The following is a 26,532-nucleotide window of genomic DNA, read 5'->3' as shown; positions in this document are numbered from 1 at the left end:
TCAGATCCCACGTTGCTGTGGCTCTGGGGTAGGCCAGCGGCTACAGCTCCAATTCGACCCCTAGCCTGGGAACTTCCATATGCCATGGAGCGGCCTTAGAAAAGACAATAAATAAATAAATAAATAAATAAATAAATAAATAAATAAATAAATAAATAAATAAAATGTCTGAAATCATTCCTAAAATTATTGACTGAAAAAAAGTGACATGAATATGGACAAGAACAAAATGAATTGTCCTTTGTACCTGAAAATATGCTGATGACACAGGTGACCAAATTCTTGGAGAATATGCTTTATTTGGCTCCAGTCATATGTGATGGAATGCAAATTCTTGGGACATGCTGCAGCATGCTGTATGGGACAAGGTTCTTCACGTATGAAACTGGCCTGAACAAAGATCATCAGCACATTGTCCTGTTGGTTTCCTGATGAGGACAGGCCCATATACATGATGCGGTAATACTGGGTCTTCAAAGAAGCTGAAATTTTTTTTTTTTTTTACAGCCATATCTGCAGCATATGGAAGTTTCTGGGCTAGGGGTTGAATCAGAGCTGCAGTTACAGGCCTATATCACAGCCATGGAAACACCAGATCTGAGCTACATCTGAAATCTACACCACGGCTTGTGGCAATGCCAAATCCTTAACCCACTGAGTGAGGCCAGGGATCGAACCCACATCCTCAAAAAGACAACATCAGGTCCTTAACCCACTGAGCCACAATGGGACTCCTGAAGAGGCAGAAATTTTTTTTTTTTTTTTTTTTTTTTGCTTCTTAGGGCTGCACCCCTGGCATATGGAGGTTCCCAGGCTAGGGGTCAAATTGGAGCTACAGCTGCCGGCCTACACCACAGCTACAGCAACATGGGATCCGAGCCCCATCTTCAACCTACACTACGCTCACGGTAATGCCAGATCCTTAACCCACTGAGCAAGGCCAGGAATCGAACCTGCAACCTCATGGTTCCTAGTCGGATTCATTTCCACTGCACCACAATGGGAACTACTGAAATTTTTTTTTTTTTTTAGCCACACCTGTAGCACATGGAAATTCCTAGGCTGGGGGTTGAATCAGAGCTGTAGCTGCTGGCCTGCACCACAGCCACAGCAGCTTAGGATCCAAGCCATGCCTTCAACCTACCCCACAGCTCACATCAACACCAGATCCTTAACCCACTGAGCGTGACCAGGGATTGAACCCTCATCTTCATGGATCCTAGTTGGGTTCTTAACCTGCTGAGCCACAATAGGAACTCCCTAGGCTGAATTTTTAATAAACATTTAGAGATAATAAAACCACCTATCCTCATTTGCCACCTCTTTCGCTGACCAAAGAAACTATTGAGTCAAAGGCGACTTCTTACTCTTATTCCTGCCACCAAATGAGAGTGGAGATCATTGCAAGAGAGAGATTTTAATGTGTGCTGAAACAAAATTTTATTTTATTTTATTTTTTATTTATTTATTTATTGTCTTTTTGCCTTTTCTTGAGCCACTCCCGAGGCATATGGAGGTTCCCAGGCCAGGGGTCGAATCGGAGCTGTAGCCGCTGGCCTACGCCAGAGCCACAGCAACGCGGGATCCGAGCCGCATCTGCAACCTACACCACAGCTCACGGCAACGCCGGATCATTAACCCACTGAGCAAGGCCAGGGATCGACCCCTCAACCTCATGGTTCCTAGTCAGATTCGTTAACCACTGCACCACGATGGAAACTCCTGAAACAAAATTCTAGGAGAGAGCATCCTGATGTTTCTCAGAAGCAGGTAAATAGTGATGTTCCGTGTTTACTTTCAACACAGGGAGCACCTCGGATCCTACAGACAGGTAACATGGAGAAGATAAATCCAAAGACGAATGCATCAGGTACACTCCAAAGTTCACCTGTGAGCAAAACAGCAGCAACAAGAGCGAAGTCAACTATTTTAGCAGGTGAAAACAATTTTGCAAATAATAATGTTCTTAAATGTTTAAAGACATATACTTGACTTGATGTGTCCTCTCTTTCATGTAGCAGAAAGTAGTGAGAAACCGGGCAAATCCTAATTCCTAGACACTACAGATTTTCATTCTAAGGTGTTCTTTCCCCACAGTCACCCCACACCTCTTCATCACTGGACCTATTCTCTTCTGTCCATCCCATACATCTTGAGTTTCTCACAAGAGTGCTTCTTCCCGCTCTGGGCCTCTAACCACTGCCAGGCTGATTGCTGCTCTGTACCCTGCAGTAAAAGCCCTTTTTGAAAATACTGGCACAATTCAGCATTTTCTTTTTTCTTTTTTTTTTTTTTTTTCCTTCTTATAGCCACACCTGTGGCATATGGAGGTTCCCAGGTTAGGCGTTGAATTGGAGCTACAGCTGCCGGCCACAGCCACAGACACAGCAACTCAGGATCTGAGCTGTGTCTAAGACCTACGTAGCAGCTCACAGCAACTCCGGATTCTTAACCCAATGAGCGAGACCAGAGATAGAACCCATATTCCCACAACATTATGTCGGGTTCTTAACCCACTGAGCCATAGTGGAAACTCCCAATTCAGCATTTCTATGAGAGTGTGTGAGGTAAATTAAGTTCTCCAGCTTCTCCAGAATAAAGACGGAAGGTGCAAAATGAAGAGATGTGTAAGCCCATTCAAATCAATGCAAGTGAGCCGGTGAGAACCCTTTGGAGGGAGTTCCCGCTGTGGCAAAGCAGAAACTCGACTAGTATCCATGAAGTCGCCGGTTTGATCCCTGGCCTCACTCAGTGGGTTAAGGATCCCGCGTTGCTGTGAGCTGTGGTGTAGTTCACAGACATGGCTTGGATCCCACGTTGCTGTGGCTGTGGTAGAGGCTGGCAGCTATAGCTTTGATTGGACCCCTAGCCTGGGAATCTCCATATACTGAGAGTATGGCCCTGAAAATCAAAAAAGAAGTAGGAGGAGAAGGAAAAGAAGAAGAAGGAGGAGAAGAAGAAGATAAAGAAGAAGGGGAGAAGAAGAAGAAGAACCCTTTGGAGTATGTGATGTGCTCCCTGAGCTGTTCGTTCCTATGATATCAGTTGGTCACCACCATGTTCCAGGCCTCAGGCTATGGACTGGAGCCAAAGTAACTCTTTAACATCTGCATACATGTAGGTGAAGAGTACACAGGAACCCTCTGTACTATCTTTGCAGTTTTTCTGTAAATCGAAAATCATTCCAAAATTTTAAAAAATAAAAGATTTCTGCACAAGAATTTAAGTAGTGCTGAGAACTATCACTTCCATGTACTCCGGTATTTGTGCTCGCCCATCCCTTGTCTAGGCAACCTGTGCGGGGCAGGCTCAAGGTCCTGTGGCAGCTGAGCACACAGACATGTTGGTTGCAACAACTCTGCAGACCATACCTATCTGTATCTGTAAGGACAGTTTTGTCATTCAAATACTGTGACACCAAGTGAACCCATTCACAAAACAGAAACAGACCCACAGACACAGAGTATAGACCTGTGGTTGCCAAGGAGGATGAAGAGTGAGTGGGATGGACTAGGAGTTTGGGATTAGTAGATGCAAACTGTTACATTTAGAATGGATGAGCAATGAAATCCTGCCATGTAGCACAGGGAACAATAGCCAGTCTCTTGGGATAGAACATGATGGAAGATAATATGAGAAAAAGAATATACATACATATTATGCATATTATATATACAAGAAAAAGCATATACATATACCCAGACTGAGTCATATATATGTGTGTGTGTGTGTGTGTGTGTGTGTGTGTGTGTGTGTGTATTCTTTTTCTCATATATATATTTTTTCATATACATATATATGACTGGGTCACTTCTGTACAGCAGAAATTGGCACAACATTGTAAATCAACTATAATTAAAAAAAGAGTACTGGGATACAAAACTCTGGATTGGGAGAAACAGGAAATAATGATGAGCATTTTTACCATGAGTTAACTTGCCAGTTTACTACTGGAAAGAGATAAAATGCTTGCATCATTTCAGTTAATTTTCAAAAACTGTTTCATGAAGCCTGACTGCTCAGTTGGTTTCCTGGAATACTTTGCAAACAAGAGATCCTGACAGAAAGTGGGAGCCCAGAAATAAACAAATCTTCCTAATGAATCAGTCTCTTAGAAGTTCAGCTTTTATTGTCTGGAATCCACAACAGCAACATTTAGTCATTTTAACCCTCAAGAAGATGACTTACAAATTTAGGATAGTGAAATGTTTAGAATCTTTCTGTGCAGCTACTCTACTCACCATGAGATATTTTTACTCTCCATGAGATCTTTGTGGGGAAGAAAATAATGATTGAAACAAAGAGTTACTTTACTCATTTACTCATTTCTTATTTATACTCCATATCTCTCCAATAAGATTTGAAAGCATCAAAAATACATGATTTTAAAAAAAAGTGAGGGAGTTCCCATCGTGGCTCAGTGGTAATGAACCTGAAAATACCCATGAGGACGAGGGGTTAAAGATCTGGCATTGCCGTGAGCTGTGGTGTAGGTTGCAGACATGGCTGTGGTATAGGTTTCAGACACAGCTTAGATCTTGAATTGCTATGGCTGTGGTGTAGGCTGGCAGCTATAGCTACAACTGGATCCATAGCCTGGGAACTTCCATATGCCCAGAGTGTAGCCCTAAAAAGAAAAAAAAAAAAAAAAAAAGTAAGGAAGTGAATGGAAAAGAAAAATAAGATAGTATCACAGACAAGGTCTAAACCTTGATGCCAGCCCATCAGCCTTAGAATGTTTTCCCACTTCTAAAAATTACTTGGCACCATTAAGATTTTGTTCTGCTCTACTCAATTTTCTGTGATAATCTATATGGGAAAAGAATATGAAAAAGAATGGATGTGCATATACGTATTACTGAATCACTTTGTTGTACAACAGTAATTATTATAACATTATAAATCAACTATACTTCAATAAAACTTTTTTTAAAAAACTCCCTAAGAATTAGGGAGTTTCTATTGTGGCTCAGCAGAAACAAACCTGATTAGTATCCATGAGGATGCAGGTTCGATCCCTGATCTCACTCAGTGAGTTAAGGATCCGGCGTTGCAGCAAGGTGTGGTGTAGGTCACAGACAAGGTTCAGATCTGGCGTTGCTATGGTTGTGGCATAGGCCAGCAGCTGTAGATCCAATTCAACCCCTAACCTGGACCCTCCATATGCTGCACTTGCAGCCCTAAAAAAAAAAAAAAAAAAAATGTAAATTATTTCTGGTGTAGATAAAATTTGTTCAGGATCTTAAAATGGGGTGTTGTGTGCTTACCTTTCTCTCCCGACTCTCAGAAAGCTTTTGGAAAACATCTTGATTTCGTTGACCAGTTTGCTGATTGATGCAAATCATCTGGCATCTGTGACAAGGCCCCAAAACCTGGGCGGTGAGAAGGGAAAAGGCAGTGTTGTCATGAAAGTGACCAGACATTCTACAGAGGGCGAAACCTGCGTCTAGGAGGAATAGCTATAAACAACCATCCTCCTGCCAATTTCAGCCGCGCAGAGAAATGCTCCAACTGCAAAGAGCCAGGAAGTGGCACCCTTTCCCAGTGCCTGCTAGGGAATCACCCACATTTGTATATCGGCTGAAAGGCGATGGCGTCAGGGTTTTGTAGAAAAAGGAGAGTGGTTGTGATTCTCAGGTGGTTATCAGGGAAGGGTGAGTGTCCTCCAGGGAAGAAAAGTACTGTGGAGGACATACCGGGAGAAGATGAACAGACCCTACGCTGCTTTCATGGCCACAGATGACTCCAGACTGCAGCATGTAGCTCCCACAACTGCACGTGCCCTGTGAAACACACTCGCTGAGATCTGAGAGGCCACTGGGTTTCTTTCTTTTTTAAATTACACTACAATACATAGTGGATATCTTTCCATGTCTGTTCACAAAATCAACCCTGGATTTTGCAGTTTTCACTGCGGCCTGGCATCCCATGGGTTGATGGGCTTAGCTCTTCTCCTTTGAAGCCATGTGCATAATTTCTTTTTCTTTTTTGGGGGGGGGGGCACGCCCATAGCATGCCAGAGTTTCTGGGTGAGGGATCAAACCCATGTCACAGCAGTAACCAGAGCCACAGCAGTGACAACCCTGGATCCTAACCTGCTGAGCCGCCAGGGAACTCCCATGTGCACAGTTTCTAATCATTTTGCAATAAAGGTCCTAATTCACATAAATCCTTTCCCATTTTTTTAAGCTAAATCTCTCAAAGTGAACTAATAAAGTCAACATGTATAAATTTTTTATGACTTGATACACAGTGAAAAACTGCTCTCCAAAAGGATGTGCTAGGTCTTTTTGCATTGCAACTGCTTCAGCACTGAGTATTATCACAGTGATTAGATGATTAGTAAACATCTCTTAAGTAATTATTTTTTGAAACAATTTTTATTGAAGTATAGTTGATTTACACTGTTGTAGGTATGTGGCAAAGTGATCCAATTGTAATACATTATATTTACATTTATATTATTTTCCAGATTATTTTCCATTATAGGTTATTACAAGATATTGAATAGAGTTCCCTGTGCTGTACAGTAGGTCCTTGTTGTTTATCTTTTTTTTTTCTTTCTTTTTAGGCCTACACTCACAGCATATGGAAATTCCTGGGCTAGGTGTCAAATTAGAGCTGTAGCACCTGGCCTATGCCACAGCCACAGCCACAGCAACACCAGATCTAAGCCACATATGTGACCTATGCTGCAGCTTGTGACAATACCAGATCCTTAACCCACTGAGTGAGGCCAGGGATTGAACCTGAATCTTCATGGATACTAGTTGGGTTCTTAACCCATTGAACCACAACAGATACTCCATTGTTTATTTATATATTATATTGTGTATCTGTTCATTCCAAATACTTATTTAGCATTTATTCTTTAAAAGGCACAGTATTAACTATAGCTTAACTTTTTAATGTCTGCCTAAGACAACACTGTATGGATATAGCATAATTTATTTACTCAATCTCCTTTCTTGGAGTATTTAGGATATTCTCTGATTTTTCATATGCATAAAGTATTGGAATAAGTTATTTTGTAATATATCTTTGCGTATTTGAAAGAGTATTTTTTTGGCCACAACTACAGCATTAGGAAGTTCCCAGGCCAGGGATCAAAGCAGTGCCACAGGTGTGGCAACGCCAGATCCTAAACCTACTGAGCCACCAGGGAATTCCTTGTAAGAGTATTTTTTAAGGGATAGATTTCTACAAGTGAAATTATTGCATATTTTAACTTTAATTCATTGAAGTTTTTAATACCACAAGCTAAAGAAAGCAAAGCACCTCAGAAAGGTTTTTTAAAGCATCTTTCTTGGTTCATGTCCCCAGGTCCCTTACAACTTACCTGTTGCAAGGTAAGTTTCTGATAGTGATTCTAGTCTAGTTAAAATTCTTTCTCTTTCCTCTGCCTTTTTTTTTTTTTTTTTTTTTTTTTTTTGTCTTTTTGCCTTTTCTAGGGCCACTCCCGCGACATATGGAGGTTCCCGGGCTAGGGGTCTAATTGGAGCTGTAGCCACCAGCTTGCTCCAGAGCCACAGCAACTCGGGATCCAAGCCTCGTCTGCAACCTACACCACAGCTCACAGCAACGCTGGATCCTTAACCCACTGAGCAAGTCCGGGAATCGAACCCGCAACCTCATGGTTCCTAGTCGGATTCATTAACTACTGTGCCACAACGGGAACTCCTCCTCTGCCTTCTTTTCTTCCTTTATTTCTCCCTCTCTCTCTCCATCTATTATATATTTAGTGCCTACTCTGTACCAGGCAGGATATGGAAGAGCAGGTGCTTTTATAACATGGCAGGGACACGGTGACAGAAAGGAAGAAGAGTAAGTCAGAATGGAGGGATGAGGGGAACGGCAGGAAGACTGGTGCCAGAGAAATGTCTGTGGGAGAGAAAAGAGATTGTTTTTTTGAGAGGGTTCAGCTTCAGGGATAAGAGAAAATTTGGACAGTTAAATGGGTAAAAAGGATTTGAGAGGAGTTACTACTGTGGCTCAGCAGGTTATGAACCCAACTAGTATCCATGAAGATGCAGCTTCAATCCCTGGCCTCACTCAGTGGGCTAAGGATCCCATGTTACTATGGCTGTGGCATAGGCTGGCAGCTGCAGCTCTGATTTGACCCTAGCCTAGGAACTTCCACATGCCACAGGTGCAGCCCTAAAAAAATTTCTTAAAAAAGATTTGGGGGACATTTGTGCCACATGATTTATCCCTACCCCAACCTTGGACCTCTGAAATCCTTCATTAAAGATTAAATTATTACTTTCTGCTTTTCTGGAAGTTAGCGTGATGGTTTCTTTTGAGTGCAGAAGCCCCACTATAGTCAATCTATACACTACTATTATTAAAATAATTTCATTCCCCCGAAGCACTGGGCACATTCTGTGCAGATGATCCATCCTTCCATCCTCAGCTATTCCTGCCCATTTATTCCTTCAACATTTGTGGAGCACCAACTCTGGGTCAGGACTGTTCTAGGCTCCAGAGGGACAGCAGGGAATAAAAAGACTTGGTCCCCACCCTTCTATGCTCTGAAAAAATAAGCAGACACTGTGTGGAGGGTGACCATGTGATGGGTCAGGAAGAACTTTTCTAAGGAGGGAGCATTTGAGCGGAGACCCTGAAAGAGCTGCAAGAAAAGTGTGTCAGGCAGAAGGGACCACTTGGGTTGTTTAGCAGATGGAGAGAAGGTCCATAAGGCAGGCAGAGGTGAAGGGGTGATGAGCTGGGGGAGATGGAAGAGGCCAGGGTGGGGGGTCAGGTGTCAAGGGGCCTAAATGCCCTAATGAGGAATGTAGATGATAGTTGCAGACTTTAGGTTTGGGGATCCGAAAGCCCAGGGGACTTTGACTCTGACTGCAAGCTTCTTCCTCAGTGAGGCTGGGAGTGAGAGCGTGAGGAGAAGAGACAGCCACCATGAGCACTGAAGGACCACGAGGCATCCAGGTCCTGCTCTCAAGGTCTAGACCATGGGAAAGTCCAACAAGTTTCCAGGGGCTGAAGTTCTCCAGGCACAAGCATCCTAAGAAACAGAGTTTAAGCCTAGACACAGTGACAAGGTGGAGGCAGCATCGAACCCTCCATCACCTGTATGGGACACTTTCTCTCTTCTTCACATGAAACTTCTGCCTCCTTTGGAGGAACGAGAGTTGGATCATTCCAAGGGGGTGCCCAGAATGCAGAAATTACTCACCTTCCTGCTGAGATTTTGAGATTTTGTGGTTAAGCGTCAACAGACTTTTTTTTTTTTTTTTTTTTTGGTTTTTTTAGTACCGCACCCTTGCCATGTGGAAGTTCCCAAGCTAGGGGGTGAACTGGAGCTGTAGCCACTGGCCTACACTATAGCCACAGCAATGCAGGATCTGAGCCACATCTGCAACCTACACCAAAGCTCACAACAGTGTGGTATCCCCAGTTCACTGAAGGAGGTCAGGGATTGAACTGGCATCTTCATGGATACTCGTTGGGTTCCGCTGGGCCACAATGGGAATTCCCTCAACAAACTCTTCAGTTAACAAACTCTTAATTAGCAGATCCCTGCTACTTTGCTACCATGCCGGCCTGAGGCCAATCTGCATTGGCAAGGCTTAAAGAAAGATAACAGAACTTCTGGAACTTACCTGGAAATGCAAGGAACCAACTGAAATTCCATCCCATTTCTCTTCTTCAAAAGCTCTTGTTCCATTGGTAATAATATTGGCACGGAAACGTGAGATGAGATCTTTCATTGGAAATAATTCTTCCTTTCCATTCTCACCACTGTTTAAGATGTACCAAAAAGAAAGAGGGGAGGGGTGGATCATCATATTCTTGTAATCATTCACCATTTCTACCACTTGATGCCTGAGTTCATCAGTTTACTCTTGCCTGAGGCCTAGATGATCACAACGACATTTTACCATGAGTTCAAGGCCAAGAGACACACATCATACACATCAGTCAGACTCGATGGTCTCCCCTGGAATATGGTCCCATCTCCACGGAGAGACCCATGAGAGGCAATGCGAAGGGTGAGCACATCTTTGCTGAGATGACTTTGGAGACCAAGTGAACAGGGGCCGAGTGAATAAACTTATGAGAAAATACCAATTCTACAAGGTGAGTCAGGACGAGGCACTTAAAGGGTGTCAACAGGCTTAATTACCAAGGACTTCAAAGTACCAAGAGCTCACACTCCTTCTGGATATTAGAGCATCTAAAGCAATACAGAGTATATACATGGAAGGTTTTAATTTTTACTTCCTATAGAGCACAGATTTATGGTTGCCAGAGGTAGAGGGTGGGTGAAATGGGTGAAGGAAGAAACTTCAACTAAAAACTAAACAAGTCTTGGGAATATAATGTACAGCATGGCAACTATAGTTAATCACACCGTATTGTCAAAAACACCATAATGCATATTTAAAAGGTCCCAATAAATCTTAAAGGTTAGAATAGATCTTAGAAGTTCTCATCACAAGAAAAAAAAAATTGTAGCCATATCAGGTGACAGACGTTAACTAGACTTATTGTGATCATTTCTCAAAATACACAAACATGGAATCATGTTGTATACCTGAAACTAATGTTACACGTCAATTACACCTCAATAAAAAAAAATTGTATTTCCTAACTTCCATCCTGTTTGCAATTTTAACTAAGTATATGCTATTATAATTTTTTTTTTTTCCTTTTTTAGGGCTGCACCTGAGGCATAATGGAGGTTCCCAGGCTAGGTGTCGAATCAGAGCTGTAGCCACTGGCCTATGCCACAGCCATAGCAATGCAGGATCAGAACTGTATCTGTGACCTACACCACAGCTTATGGCAATGCCAGATCCTTAATCCACTGAACGAGGCCAGGGATCGAACCTGCAACCTCATGGTTCACTTCTGCTGTGCCACAACAGGAACTTCCACACGCTTTTGTCATTCTTGTTTTAAAATTTTGTTTACTACTTCGAGGTGCCATAAAATGGCTCCCTGCACCTCAATGTATTCCCTCCCCTGAGGTAAAAAAACACTGAAAAAGTATCTGAAAACTTCAACAGAAGAGCACAGTGTATGATCCCATTAAACTGAGTTCAAGAAAAGGTGAAACTGGGACTTCTCGTTGTGACTCAGTGGGTTAAGAACCTGACAGTGTCGGTGACACAATGCAGGTTTGATCCTTGGCCTCACTCAGTGGGTTAAGGATCCAGTGTTGATGCAAGCCGCCAGGTAACTTGCAGATGCAGCTCAGATCTAGTGTTCCTGTGGCTATGGCATACTTGCATAGGCCAGCAGCTCCATCTCTGATTCGACCCCTAGGCCAGAAACTTCCATAAACTGCAGGTGTGGCTGTAAATAGTGTTACCGTTGTGGCTCAACAAACACAATTAGTATCCATGAGAGCTGCAGGTTCCACCCTTGGTGCTGCCCAGTGGGTTAAGGACCCAGCGTTGTGGGAGCTTCAGTGTAGGTCACAAACATGGCTCAGATCTGCTGTTGCTGTGGTATGGCCGGCAGCTGCAGCTCTGATTGGACCTCTAGCCTGGGAACTTCCATATGGCATGAGTGTGGCCAAGAAAGAAAGAAAGAAAAAAGGAAGGAAGGAAGGAAGGAAGGAAGGAAGGAAGAAAGAAAGAAAGAAAGAAAGAAAGAAGAAAGAAAGAAAGAAAGAAAGAAAGAAAGAAAGAAAGAAAGAAAGAAAGAAAGAAAAAGAAAGAAAGAAAGAAAGAAAAGAGAAAAATAAAAGGTGAAACCACCCAGGGTGAAAGAAGCCGAAATAATGGCAATCTTCAGTGGTTAACTGAGAAGAGGTCTGGGGACCTAGAAATTTCTCTGCCTGATCTGAGTAGCAGTTACATGAGTACATACATCTATAAGCACTCACTGAACTATGTCCTTATGATTTTTGTACTTTGCTGTACTTTAAAAAAAAAAAATTTAAGTTGGCGGGGTGGGGGGTGGGTGGAATTCCTTGAGCAAGACAGGAAAAAACTTGCCCTGGAGACAGAACTGAAAAGCTCTAGGAGAGAGTAAGGGGCCCCAGGGATGTATCCCAATCCTTTTCCAAACAATGAATACTGTGTGAAAAGCCACGGACCAGGATGGAGTTCCCACTGTGGCTCAGAGTGTTAAGAACCTGACTAGTATCCATGAGGATGTGGGTTTGATCCCTAGCCTCTCTCAGTGGTTAAGGATCCGATATTGCCCTGAGCTGTCATGTGGGTCACAAATGAGGCTTGGATCCCTCGTTGCTGTGCCTGCGATACAGGCGGGCAGCTGCAACTCCAGTAGGAAGTTCTTCTAGCCTGGGCACTTCCATCTGCCACAGGTGCGGCCCTAAAAAGAAAAGAAAAAAGGACAAAAAGCCAGGGACCAGGATAACCAGGTCCAGCTTTGTCACATGTGCAGTTCCCACAATAGATGATGACTGTGGGGTCCTCGTGGGAAATGAGAGGGTTAACACTTTCTAGTCCTAAAATCCTTTGACTTTGGATTCACCGTCTAGGATACAAACCCTCCCTTTGTGCTTTGTAAATGGGAAAGTTTTATATCCCAAAGCTATCGTGGTCAGCACGCACACAACAGCATCGGTCAAATTCAAAAACAGAACTAGGGACCCTTACCAGGTACCAGCCACAGGCTGTTCCTCTTACCTTTGACCATCTGCCCTTCCTAACCCGCTGCTTGTCAGCCCTGCACTAAACCAACTGATAGGAATGTGGGCTGCAGTAAGCCTGTCCCTGCCTATCTTTCTACACCAAGAATCCCAGTAAACCACAGACCTGCTCCATCCAGGGCTCTGGGTACCTGAGGAAGATGGTGAGTCAGTGCCAGGAAAACTCAGTGAAGCCCCAGGGACCAGAGAGCTGTGTCACTTCTGCTCCCAAAGAGCACCAGCAGGACTTTGGCAAGGGAACCCTGTTGTATGCTTTTGCCAATGACTATAAACAGGAAATACTACAAATGGTCCATCTTTGTTGCTTATTAAGCTGTATGTGTACTTGTCTGTGTGTGTATGCACACATGTGCCCAGGACCACATGGCACATAAAGGTCACAGGATCCCTGGCTCGCGGTGCTGACAGGTGTGGACCGTAATCTGCTGGTCTAACTCTTACAGCTGAGTGATTCTTTTTCACCCAGGTGTCAGATTACCTTGGGACTTCACGATTTCCTCTGAAGAACAATGAGGCAGCTTAAACCAACAAAGACCAATCTAGAGCTGCCCTTTCCAGGTCCCTAGGGAGAACACTGGGTGGGAGTAAGCAGGCAGGGGTGCTAGTTCTGTCTGACGACACAAACAAATAATGTCTTCAATTACAACTTTTAAAACTTTCATAACTACTCTGCACTCGCAATGACTTCGGAAGTAGAGCAAGGCTCCTAGGGCCAGGGGACAGTGGAAAGGTGGGTAATGACATTGGGTCAAATCAGTGGCAACTCCATCAAAACAAATGTTAAGAATTACTGATTTAAAAAATGAGGGCTGGGAAGCTCTAGTTGTGGTTCAGCAGTAACGAGCCTGTCTAGTACCCATGAGAATGGAGATTCCATCCCTGGCCTCATTCAGTGGTTTAGGATCCTGCGTTGCTGTGGCTGTGGCGTAGGCTGGCAGCTGAAGCTCCGATTCAACCTCTTTGGGAACTGCCATGTGCCGCAGCTGTGGCCCTAAAAAGAAAAAAAAAAAAAATTTAGTTAAAATTTTAAAATGAGGGTTTGAATTCACTATGCATCCTGAGGACATCAAAGATGACACAGAAATATAAAAGAGAATACTCTAGGAGTTCTCGTTGTGCCTCAGTGGTTAACGAATCTGACTAGGAACCATGAGGTTGCAGGTTCGATCCCTGGCTTTGCTCAATCGGTTAAGGATCTGGCATTGCAGTGAGCTGTGGTGTAGGTTGCATCTGGTGTAGCTGCGGCTATGGTGTAAGGCGGTGGCTACGGCTACTATTAGACCCCTAGCCTGGGAATGTCCATATGCCGCAGAAGTGGCCCTGGAAAAGGCAAAGGGACCAAAAAAAAAAAAAAAAAAAAAAAAGAGAGAGAGAGAGAGAGAGAGAACACTCTAAAAGATCGATGGGAACTGGCCTAAAAATGTTGTAACTTCTCTGGGCCTCAGTTTTTCAGTGAAGTATGTGGACTCATAACTCTCAGATCTTTTCTCCCCAGGCAGGTTGACCTGCTCATTCCCAGGGGCAAGTGGTTGCACCTGTCTGCTATTTCCAAGGTGGACAGCAAACAGTAAAGGGATCTTACCTTCTGTTTAATTGCCGCTGAAGTTCCAAAACACTGGATCTGTTTATCAGCAGATACTGTGCCTCGTTCACCAGAGAAAGGGTGGCTGTTGTACAAGCAGGCTGATCTAAAAGCAATAGAGCATTTAAAAGAAGAGTTGCTAGATAGGGAAACAACCTAAGTGTCCATTGATGGATAAGGAAAAGGTGGTATATAAATACAGTGAAATATTGTCCAGCCATAAAAAATGAAATTTTGGAGTTCCTGCTGTGGCACAATGGGTTATGAACCCAACTGCAGTGGCTCAGGTCGCTTCGGAGGTGTGGGTTTGACCCCCCACTCGGTGCAGTGGGTTAAAGGATCCAGCATTGCTGCAGCTGCTACAGCTGCAGCTCAGAGTCAGTCTCTGGCCAGGGAATTTGCATATGCCTCAGGTGTGGCCAATAAAAAAAAAGAACTTTTGCCATTTGACACCATAGATGGACTCCGAAGACATTATGCTAAATGAAAGGTCAGAGAAAGACAAATATTATGTATTACATATGGAATCTAAAAATAAAACAAAACAACAAAACAAAACAAGCTCATAGACTCAGAGAACAGACTGATGGTTGCCAGAAGCAGGGGGTAGGGTGGGCGAATTGGATGAAGGGGGTCAAAACACACAAACCTTCCAATTACAAGATAAGTAAGCCCTGGGGGTACAATGTATCGTGTGGTAACTATAGTTAATAATACTGTATTGCATATTTGAAAGCTGCCAAGAGAGCAAATCTCACCACAAGGAACAAATGTGCAAAACTATATATGGTGACAGAACTAAACTCGATGTAATGATCATTTTGCAATACATACAAATATCAAATTATTATGTTGAATGCTTAAAACTAATATGATGGTGCATGTCAATTATACATAAATTTAATAATTAAAATTAAATAAATTTTAAAAGAAGAGTTGCTTCCTTGGAATGCAAATGAATAGTGCTGCCATTGATTTGCGCTTTCAAATAATAGAGACTATTTCTACAAGGGAAAAAAAATAGTGCCCTGGAAATAATACAAATGTTTTAAGCATGGCTCAAACTTCTTAAAACCAGAAAGAGGAGTTCCCATCGTGGCTCAGTGGAAACTAATCTGACTAGTATCCATGAGGATGCAGGTTCGAACCCTGGCCTCTCTTGGTGGGTTAAGGATCTGGCGTTGCCATGAGCAGTGGTGTAGGTCAAAGACACAGCTTGGATCTGGTGTTGCTGTGGCTGTGGCGTAGGCTGGCAGCTGAAGCTCCGATTTGACCCATAGCTTGGGAACCTCCATATGCCATGGGTGCAGCCCTAAAAAAAAAGAAAAGAAAGAAGAAAATGAGCTTCTAGAATATTCTGTTACTAATCCGGAATAAATTAAATAAAATGCTGAAGTTAAATTATTTCAGCAAAGGAGATTTGGAGGAAACAAAGGAGGAGAGATGGGGCTGAGGGTTGGAGCTGGGGAAGTTGGGGGAGGCCCTTCTTCAAGAAAAAAGAGAGAGTGGTCATGTTGAGGGTCACGGGCTTAGGAGGAGCTTCTGAATCCGGTCAAAGGATCTACTCAGGGAAAAGTCGGGTTTTGCTTTTGTGTACAGACGTAATATTGACTGTAGAAATGAATAATACAAGCTTTCTATTACACTTAGAATGGATAAGCAATGAGTACTAATGTACTGTGCTACTGTACAGCACAGGGAACTGTATCCAGTCTCTTAGGCTAGAACATGATGGAAGATAGTATGAGAATGTGTGTGTGTGTGTGTATATATATATATATATGACTGGGTCTGTAGAGCAGAAATTGACACACTGTAAATCAACTATACTCTAATAAAAAAGTTTTTAATAACTTCAAAAAAAGATATAAATAATACAAGGTTTAAAACTTCCGCAAAGAGGAGTTCCCATTGTGGCTCAGCAGTAACAAACCCAACTAGTACCCATGAGGATGCGGGTTTGACCCCTGGCCCCAGTGAGTTGTTTAAGGATCCTGAGTGGCAGAGAAATGCTGTGTAGGTTGCAGACACCTCTCAGATTTGGTGTTGCTGTGGCTGTGGTGTAGGCCAGTAGCTACAGCTCCGATTCGACCCCTAGCCTGGGAACTACCATGTGCTGTGGGTGAGGCCCTAAAAAGATAAAATAAAATAAAATAAAATAAAATAAAATAAAATAAAATAAAATAAAATAAAATAAAATAAAACAAAAGACAAAACAAAACTACTAAAAGAAAAAAAACATGAGTAGGGGAAAATATCAAGGGCATCCAGAGCTGCAATAGTCTGTCAACCAGCTTCTGTCTCCCATTTGTTGGCTATGTCATAGCTGTCTTTATATAAGATGTTGATAAACAGGGTTGACTGGGGAGTTCCCTGGTGGCCTAGAAGTTAAAGACTTAGCATTGTCACTGCTGTGGTGCAGGTTACTGCTATGGTTCGAGTTCAGTTCCTGGCCTGGGAAGGTTTGTATGCCGCCAGATAAGCCAGGGCAAAAAAAGGGGGTGTTGTCTGGGCCAAAACCTAGTAAGTTGTCTCCAAAGCAGGTCTGTGGACCCCAGAGTACCAAAGAATGGATACCTCCAAGACACTCTCTTTCCAGCTCCTCTACTTCCACAACTCCTTTGCTAAAACGGCCCCATCAGAGCAGCAAGGTGCCATCCGAGGCCCCTCCACAAAAGGCCCTTCTCACTCTTCACAAAGGAAAGGCTGAACCTCCTCTCTGGCCCATTGCCCCCAGGGAGCTAAAAATCTCCAGGGTAGAAAACAAAAGCCCCATTCAAAACCCTGGGGTCTGTGCTGAGAAAAGAAAAGTCTCTTAAGCTGGGGTGAATGATTGTTCTATGGGTCAGATAGGTTCCAAATCTTTACTATCCACAAAACTGCCGCAACTAATTAAGCTGTCAAGTGACAGATGATTAAAGTCATCCTAAAGTTAGATCCCTGTGCCTCCGAAGAAAGGTTTGAGTGACAAGTGTGTTAACGGAACCCCTTCACCCCCAGCTCTTTACTGACTTCTGACTCTTCAGAAGAAAACCAATGTTGAGCACCTGCTATTCTGATCTTTGCGCTCGTGGACGTGGGAATTAATCACAGGAAGCCAGCCATTTCATTAAGAGATGCATTTTCAACAATTTTTTGTTATGTTTACTAACTATTTTTTGGAATTTATAATAAATTTTTGTTGCTTTACTCATTGGTGTACTATTAAAAATTCTGATAAGAACTCAACCAGGGAGTTTCCATCGTGGCGCAGTAGAAATGAATCTGACTAGTAGCTGTGAGGATGTGGGTTTGATCCCTGGCCTCGCTTAGTGGGTCAGGAATCTGGTGTTGCTGTGAGCTGTGGCATAGGTCACAGATGTGGCTCGGATCCTGTGTTGCTGTGGCTGTGATGTCGGCCAGCAACTGTAGCTCTTGATTGGACACCTAGCCTAGGAACCTCCATATGCCGAGGGTGCAGCCCTAAAAAGAAAAAAAAAGAACTCAACTCAGAAAACACTGAGACTCTATGATCACAGTAATATTTTTTTTAAATTTATACACTTCAATGTATAGATAATTTTACTTTCAGTTAAATATGAATAAAGTGATCAAGGAAAGATTTTTAAGCATAAGGTATCTCATACTAAGATAAAATTCCATGAAAGAGGTGGAAAGGAAATACAGGTTGAAGAAAGAAGAGGAGAGAAATAAAATTGTACATTAAAGTTGTGCATCTCTCTGTACATTAAAAAACCGTTTGTTCAGAGTTTCTGTTGTGGCTCGGTGGTAACGAATATGACTAGTATCCATGAGGATGTGGGTTAGACCCTTGGCCTTGCTCAGTGGGTCAAGGATCTGTCATTGCTGCGAGCTGTGGTGTAGGTCACAGGTGTAGCTCAGATCCAGCAATGCTGTGGCTGTGGTGTAGGCTGTCGGTTATAGCTCCAGTTCCACCCCTAGACTAGGAACTGCCATAGGCCACGTGTGCGGCCTTAAAAAGACAAAAAACAAACAAAATTTTCATATACATGTTTTTTAATACTCATAAGAATCAAATACCATGGTACTGAGATTCCCATGGCTTATATTTACAAGGGAAATGTACACATTTCAATTTTAAATGATGACAGGCATACCTTGTTATATTGCGTTTCACTTCATCATGCCTCACGGGTATTAAGTTTTTGACAAATTGAAGTTTTTGTGGCAACCCTGCATTGAGCAAATCTATGGCACCATTTTTCCAACAGCATTTGCTCATTTCATGTCTCTGTGTTGCATTTTGACAATTCTCACCATATTTCAAACTTTTTCTCAATATTCTATTTGTTTGTTTGTTTGTTTGTTTTATTTTCCCACTGTATAGCAAGGGGGTCAGGTTATCCTTAGATGTATACATTGTAGTTACAGTTTTTCCCCCACCCTTTCTTCTGTTGCGACATGAGTATCTAGACAAAGTTCTCAATGCTATTCAGCAGGACCTCCTTGTAAATCTATTCTAGGTTGTGTCTGATAAGCCCAAGCTCCCGATCCCTCCCACTCCCTCCCCCTCCCATCAGGCAACCACAAGTCTCTTCTCCAAGTCCATGATTTTCTTTTCTGAGGAGATGTTCATTTGTGCTGGATATTAGATTCCAGTTATAAGTGATATCATATGGTATTTGTCTTTGTCTTTCTGGCTCATTTCACTCAGTATGAGATTCTCTAGTTCCATCCATGTTGCTGCAAATGGCATGATGTCATCCTTTTTTATGGCTGAGTAGTATTCCATTGTGTATATATAACACATCTTCCGAATCCAGTCATCTGTCGATGGACATTTGGGTTGTTTCCACGTCCTGGCTATTGTGAATAGGGCTGCAATGAACATGCGGGTGCATGTGTCTCTTTTAAGTAGAGCTTTGTCTGGATAGATGCCCAAGAGTGGGATTGCAGGGTCATATGGAAGTTCTATGTATAGATTTCTAAGGTATCTCCAAACTGTTCTCCATAGTGGCTGTACCAGTTTACATTCCCACCAGCAGTGCAGGAGGGTTCCCTTTTCTCCACAGCCCCTCCAGCACTTGCTATTTGTGGATTTATTAATGATGGCCATTCTGACTGGTGTGAGGTGGTATCTCATGGTAGTTTTGATTTGCATTTCTCTTATAATCAGCGATGTTGAGCATTTTTTCATGTGTTTGTTGGCCATCTGTATATCTTCCTTGGAGAAATGTCTATTCAGGTCTTTTGCCCATTTTTCCATTGATTGATTGGCTTTTTTGCTGTTGAGTTGTATAAGTTGCTTGTATATTCTAGAGATTAAGCCCTTGTCAGTTGCATCATTTGAAACTATTTTCTCCCATTCTGTAAGTTGTCTTTTTGTTTTCTTTTGGGTTTCCTTTGCTGTGCAAAAGCTTTTCAGTTTGATGAGGTCCCATGGGTTTATTTTTGCTCTAATTTCTATTGCTTTGGGAGACTGCCCTGAGAAAATATTCATGATATTGATGTCCGAGAGTGTTTTGCCTATGTTTTCTTCTAGGAGTTTGATGGTGTCCTGTCGTATATTTAAGTCTTTCGGCCATTTTGAGTTTATTTTTGTGCATGGTGTGAGGGTGTGTTCTAGTTTCACTGCTTTGCATGCAGCTGTCCAGGTTTCCTATCAATACTTGCTGAAAAGACTTTCCTTTTCCCATTTTATGTTCTTGCCTCCCTTGTCAAAGATTAATTGACCATAGGTGTCAGGGTTTATTTCCGGATTCTCTATTCTGTTCCATTGGTCTGTCTGTCTGTTTTGATAGCAGTACCACACTGTTTTGATGACTGTGGCTTTGTAGTATTTCTTGAAGTCCGGGAGAGTTATGCCTCCTGCTTGGTTTTTGTTTCTCAGGATTGCTTTGGCGATTCTGGGTCTTTTGTTGTTCCATATAAATGTTTGGATTGTTTGTTCTAGTTCTGTGAAAAATGTCCTGGGTAATTTGATAGGGATTGCATTGAATCTGTAGATTGCTTTGGGTAGTATGGCCATGTTTACAATATTGATTTTCCCAATCCAGGAACATGGAATATCTTTCCATTTCTTTACATCTTCTTTGATTTCTTTGATTAAAGTTTTATAGTTCTCGGCATATAGGTCCTTTACCTCTTTGGTCAGGTGTATTCCGAGGTATTTGATTTTGTGAGGTACAATTTTAAAAGGTATAGTATTTTTGTATTCCTTTTCTAATGTTTCATTGCTGGTATACAGAAATGCAACTGACTTCTGAATGTTAATCTTATATCCTGCCACTTTGCTGAATTTATTAATCAGTTCAAGGAGTTTTGGGGTTGAGTCCTTAGGGTTTTCTAGGTATAGTATCATGTCATCTGCATACAGTGACAGTTTGATCTCTTCTCTTCCTATATGGATGCCTTTTATTTCTTTTGTTTGTCTAATTGCTGTGGCTAGGACTTCCAAAACTATGTTGAAGAGCAGTGGTGAGAGTGGGCATCCCTGTCTTGTTCCAGATTTGAGTGAGAAGGCTTTTAGTTTTTCCCCATTGAGTATTATATTTGCTGTGGGTTTGTCATAAATGGCTTTGATTATATTCAGGAATGTTCCTTCTATACCCATTTTGGCGAGGGTGTTGATCATGAATGGATGTTGAACTTTGTCAAATGCTTTTTCTGCGTCTATTGAGATGATCATATGATTTTTGACCTTTTTTTTGTTAATGTGGTGTATGATGCTGATTGATTTGCGTATGTTGAACCATCCTTGTGAACCTGGGATGAACCCAACCTGGTCATGGTGTATAATTTTTTTGGTATGTTGTTGGATTCGGTTGGCTAAGATTTTGTTGAGGATTTTTGCATCTATATTCATCAATGATATTGGGCGATAGTTTTCTTTTTTGGTGGTATCTCTGTCTGGTTTTGGAATGAGGGTGATGGTGGCCTCATAGAATGTCTTTGGGAGTATTCCTTCTTCTTCAACCTTTTGAAAGAGTTTAAGGACGATGGGCACCAATTCCTCTTTATATGTTTGATAGAATTCACCTGTGAAGCCATCTGGTCCTGGACTTTTATTTGTAGGGAGTGATTTTATGACCTCTTCAATTTCATTTCTAGTGATCGGTCTGTTCAGTTGGTCTGTTTCTGCTTGATTCAGTTTTGGCAGGCTGTAAGATTCTAGAAAATTGTCCATTTCTTCCAGATTGTCAAACTTGTTGCCATACAGTTGTTCATAGTATTCTCTTATGGTTTTTTGTATTTCTGCTGTATCCGTTGTGATTTCTCCTTTTTCATTTATAATTTTGGTTATTTGGGTTCTTTCTCTCCTCTTTTTAGTGAGTCTGGCCAGGGGTTTGTCAATTTTGTTCACCTTTTCAAAGAACCAGCTCTTGGTTTTATTAATTTTCTCTATTGTTTTTTGAGTCTCTATTTTATTGATTTCTTCTTTGATCTTTAGAATTTCCTTCCTTCTGCTGACTTTAGGACTTTTTTGTTCTTCTTTTTCTAATTCGTTTAGGTGGAGGGTTAAGTTGTCAATTTGGGATCTTTCTTCTTTTTTGAGAAAGGCCTGGATTGCTATAAATTTCCCTCTGAGCACTGCTTTCGCAGCATCCCATAGATTTTGAGAGGTTGTGTCTTCATTATCATTTGTTTCAAGGTAGTTTTTAATTTCCTTCTTGATTTCCTCATTGACCCATTGGTTTTTTAGTAGCATGTTGTTGAGTCTCCATGTAGTAGGTTTTTTCTCTTTCCTTTTCCCATGGTTGATTTCTAATTTCATGGCATTGTGGTCAGAGAAGATACTTGAGATAATTTCTACGCTCCTAAATTTATTGAGATTCGCTTTGTGTCCCAATATGTGGTCGATTCTTGAGAATGTTCCATGAGCATTTGAGAAGAATGTGTATTCTGATTTTGTTGGATGTAGTATCCTGAAGATATCAATTAAGTCTAACTTTTCTATTGTTTCCTTTAGGATCTCTGTTGCTTTATTGGTTTTCTGTCTAGAGGATCTGTCCATTGATGTGAGGGGGTTATTTAGGTCTCCTACTATGATTGTATTCTCATCAATATCTCCCTTTATGTCTGTTAATATTTGTTGTATGTATCTGGGTGCTCCTATATTTGGGGCATATATGTTGATGATAGTAACATCCTCTCCTTGGATGGATCCCTTAATCATTAAATAGTGTCCTTCTTTGTCTTTCTTTATGTCTTTTGTTTTAAAGTCTATTTTGTCTGATATGAGCGTTGCGACTCCTGCTTTTCTGTCATGTCTATTGGCGTGAAATATTTTTCCCCACCCTTTCACTTTCAATCTATATGTATCTTTTGTCCTAAGGTGAGTTTTTTGTAGGCAGCATATTGAAGGTTTTTGCCTTTTTATCCACTCAGTCACCCTGTGTCTTTTGATTGGGGCATTCAGTCCATTGACATTTAAGGTGATAATTGATAGATGATTATTTATTCAATATTCTATTTGTTATGGTGATCTGTGATCAGTGATCTTTGATGTTATTGCTGAAGACTCAGATGGTGGTTAGCATTTTTCAGCAAAAAAAGCACTTTTAATTAAGGTACATACACTGATTTTTAGACATAATGCTATTGCACACTTAATAGATTACAGTAAGTGTAAACATAACTTTTATATGCACTGGGAAACCAAAAAAAAAAATGTGTGACTCTCTATATTGTGATAATCTAGACCCCAAACTGCAGTATCTCCAAGGTAACATATGTTGACAACGTGCTGGAAATCACATCCTTTGCAACTGCTTAGACTATTGTGTGTGTGTGTGTGTGTGTGTGTGTGTGTGTGTGTGTGTCTTTTTGCCTTTTCTAGGGCTGCTCCTGTGGCATATGGAGATTCTCAGGCTAGGGGTCCAACTGGAGCTGTAGCTGCCGGCCTATGCCAGAGCCACAGCAATGCGGGATCCGAGCTGCGTCTGCAACCTACACCACAGCTCATGGCAACGCCAGATCCTTAACCCACTGAGCAAGGCCAGGGATCAAATCCAAAACCTCATGGTTCCTAGTCGGATTCATTAACCACTGAGCCACGATGGGAGCTCCTGAACTATTTTTTTAATTTAGATGACAATGTAAAGAGGTCGTGTAGTTTAAAAAAATTTCTTCCAAGGTATAACAACACAAAAAAGTTCAAAGACCTAGACCATCAGAGAGCCCTCCACCACTAATGGTACCCTCGAAGTATAATATTCACAAGCTGACACTCCCTGATCTCATATGAAACAGGTGACAGATTTACCCTGCACAGAACTTTGCCTATCCAGGTCCTCATCTCCCACTAGGACAGTCACTGCTGCCTCCTGCCTGGCCCCTTTACTTCCTTCCTCTCCCTTTCTAATGCAGCCTCTTCATCTCACAGGGAGTGTCTTCCTAAGGCAAGCAACATCGTGAAACTCCCCAGTGTAGAACTCTTCAATGAGTCCCCCAACCATGAGATAGTGTTTATAGACTCCTCAGCAACACAGTCATCTCTTCTCCCCAGATCTTCCCCATCACTCCCCGCCCCACATTCAACCCTCCTCAACCTTTCTCTGAGCCCATGCAATGCCAAGCCCTGCCATGCTGCTCCTGGTGATCTTTTGGCTTCTCTCTGCCTGGAAAACTCCTACACTCCTATTGAGAGGCAGCTCCAAACTCACCTCTTTCCTGAAGCCCTCCATGATTCACTCCAAGTGTAGATTTACAATCCAGTCTTTCTGGGAGCTAATGACTAAGCCAGTCACAAACCAGTAGTGTAACAGCTATCTAGTCACTCATTTTCACCTAGTATTTATTAAGCAACTACTATGTCCTAGGTCTGTTCTAAGCACCAGGGAGGCAGCACTGGACAAAGCAGAGAAAAATCCCTCACTCACAGAGCTTATGTTCTAGGAGAGGGAAGGCAGAACATAAACAGAATAACTGAGCATAATGCATGGCCTATAGGATGTGAAAAGTACCACAGAGAAAAATAAAACACGGAATGAGCTGGGGAGGTTCTGATAGGGGTTCTGGTTCTAAGGAGTCAGGCAAGGCTCCCCTGAGATGGTGCCATTGAGCAGACACCTGAAAAGGCTCTCTTCTTCCCATATGAACTCAAAGCACTTCCTTCTCTGCTGTCTCATTTTATCCTCGCAAGAGCTTACGGTAGCAAAAGCTGTCAAAACTTTTTTTTTAAGAATTATTTATTTATTTATTTTTAGACCTGCACAGGTGGCATATGGAAGTTCCCAGGCTAGGGGTCCAATCAGAGCTACAGCTACTGGCCTACACCACAGCCACAGCAACTCCTGATCTGAGCCACAGCTCACAGCAACACTAGATCCTTAACCCACCGAGCGAGGCCAGGGATCGAACCTCCATCCTCATGGATCCTAGTTGGGTTCATTATCACTGAGCCAACTACAGGAACTCCAAAGCTCTTAAGTCTAAGTAGTCGAAGTCTACCAAAGTTGAGCACAATGATGTTCAAGGATGTGCCAAGTTCTCACAACCACTTGGTGTTGGAGCCAAGACTAGAAACCCAGGTTTCCTTAGGACATAGAGAGCTACCAATGTTTTTATTTAACAAAAACTAAACTGTGCTTCTAAATATGTAGGACTGAGGCAGAGTGCTTAAGCAGAAGTGAAGCAGCAGGCTACAAGCCCACCCCAGCCTCCCTAGGGTCATCCTGGAGACTATGAAACAGGTCCTGCTGACCAGAATCACCGTGGCGCCTTTCTACCAGAGGCTGACCACCCCCATCCACTTTCTGCTCCTGAGCAGCTGCCCTGTCAGCTCATTTTGTGGGCTTTGATGCCCAGTTACTGTCCCCTTCTAAAAAGCAAACCGAAATGTGATACCTTTGCCATGTTTTCTCCTCGGATTTCTTCGAAAGTCTGAACTTTGTTTGATCAGATGACATGGACGGCCAAAAAACCTTGACAACCAGGCTGAAATTTTTTCTCCACAATCGTAAGCATTCACCCTGGCCAAAAAGAGAAAGATGGTGAATGTTATATAGTACGCCTTTAAATAATCAAGCTGGCAAAAAGTTAGATAATATAATGTAGATAATATAATATAATGCATGAATGAAGCCCCCAGCAAGATGGAAACCTAAAGTGATAGATGTGCTTAGGAAACTGCGGAGAGATTTCCAAGGCATGGGAAGACCCAAGAGCTGGAGCTTATGCGAAGCTTTCAGATAAATAAAAAGCTCGAAAAATCCTCCTGACAGACCTTATATATATTACTTATAGCGACTGAGAGCCAAAATGCTTGGAATTTAAGAGCTTCTAGAGCATTATTTTGCTTTAAGAAGTTCTAGTGGGGAGTTCCCGTCGTGGCGCAGTGGTTAAGGAATCCGACTAGGAACCATGAGGTTGCGGGTTCGGTCCCTGCCCTTGCTCAGTGGGTTAACGATCCGGTGTTGCCCTGAGCTGTGGTGTAGGTTGCAGATGCGGCTCAGATCCCGCGTTGCTGTGGCTCTGGCGTAGACCGGTGGCTACAGCTCCGATTAAACCCCTAGCCTGGGAACCTCCATATGCCGCGGGAGCGGCCCAAGAAATAACGACAAAAAAAAAAAAAAAAAGACAAAATAAATAAATAAATAAATAAATAAATAAATTATTAAAAAAAAAAAAAGAAGTTCTAGTGGAGGTCCCATTGCAGCTCAGTGGAAATGAATCCGACTAGAATCCATGAGGATGAAGGTTTGATCCCTGGCGTCACTCAGTGGGTTAAGGATCCCGTGTTGCCATGAGCTTTGCTGTAGTTACAGATGCAGCTCAGATCTCAAGTTGCTGTGGCTGTGATGTAAACCAGCAGCTGTAGCTCCAATTCGAACCCTAGCCAAGGAACTTCCATATACCACAGGTGTGGCCCTAAAAAGCATAAAAAATTAAATAAGTTCTTGAACCCAGACCCACGTCCTGGTTTTTTACTGGAATAGGGGCCTGACTGGAATATTTTCTCTCGAGGCCACACTATATGAACTGATACGTGTGGTTTCTAAAAAAACAAAAAAAAAACAAAAAACAAAAACAACAACAACAGCAAAAAAAAACTATGCCCATAAGTCACCGATGTATCTATTGATCTGGGGTTTTTTTGGTTTGTGTGTTTTATTTTATCTTTTTCTAGGGTCGCACCCACAGCATATGGAGGTTCCCAGGCTAGGGGTCTAATCAGAGCTGTAGATGCCAACCTACACCACAGCTCACAGCAACGCCAGATCCTTAACCCACTGAGCAAGGCCAGGAATCGAACCCACAACCTCATGGTTCCTAGTCAGATTCGTTAACAGCTGAACCATGACAGGAACTCCTTGATCTGGTTTTTTAAAAACTCTTCAAA

General features: G+C 42.3%; 1 protein-coding gene across 2 annotated transcripts in view; it reads right to left on the bottom strand.

Moving 5' to 3' along the window:
• Positions 1,205-26,532, bottom strand: part of MOCOS (molybdenum cofactor sulfurase) — a 73,257-nt gene continuing 47,929 nt past the window's right edge. Inside the window, exons 11-15 of one of the 2 annotated variants that reach the window (XM_003356414.4) lie at positions 25,038-25,162; positions 14,229-14,334; positions 9,621-9,759; positions 5,268-5,372; positions 1,205-1,888 (exon numbers count right to left, since the gene is read on the bottom strand). In XM_003356414.4, the coding sequence (XP_003356462.1) occupies positions 1,736-1,888; positions 5,268-5,372; positions 9,621-9,759; positions 14,229-14,334; positions 25,038-25,162 (628 nt within the window). In that variant the 3' untranslated portion in view covers positions 1,205-1,735. Of the gene's footprint in view, positions 1,889-5,267; positions 5,373-9,620; positions 9,760-14,228; positions 14,335-25,037; positions 25,163-26,532 lie in introns of those variants that run through there. The other variant, XM_013999302.2, reaches the window with a different exon arrangement.

The sequence above is a fragment of the Sus scrofa genome, chromosome 6 (genome assembly GCF_000003025.6).
Source record: "Sus scrofa isolate TJ Tabasco breed Duroc chromosome 6, Sscrofa11.1, whole genome shotgun sequence".
Classification (NCBI taxonomy): Eukaryota; Metazoa; Chordata; class Mammalia; order Artiodactyla; family Suidae; genus Sus; species Sus scrofa.
The sequence above is the reverse complement of the archived record's forward strand: the minus strand, read 5'-3'. Positions and strand labels throughout refer to the sequence as shown.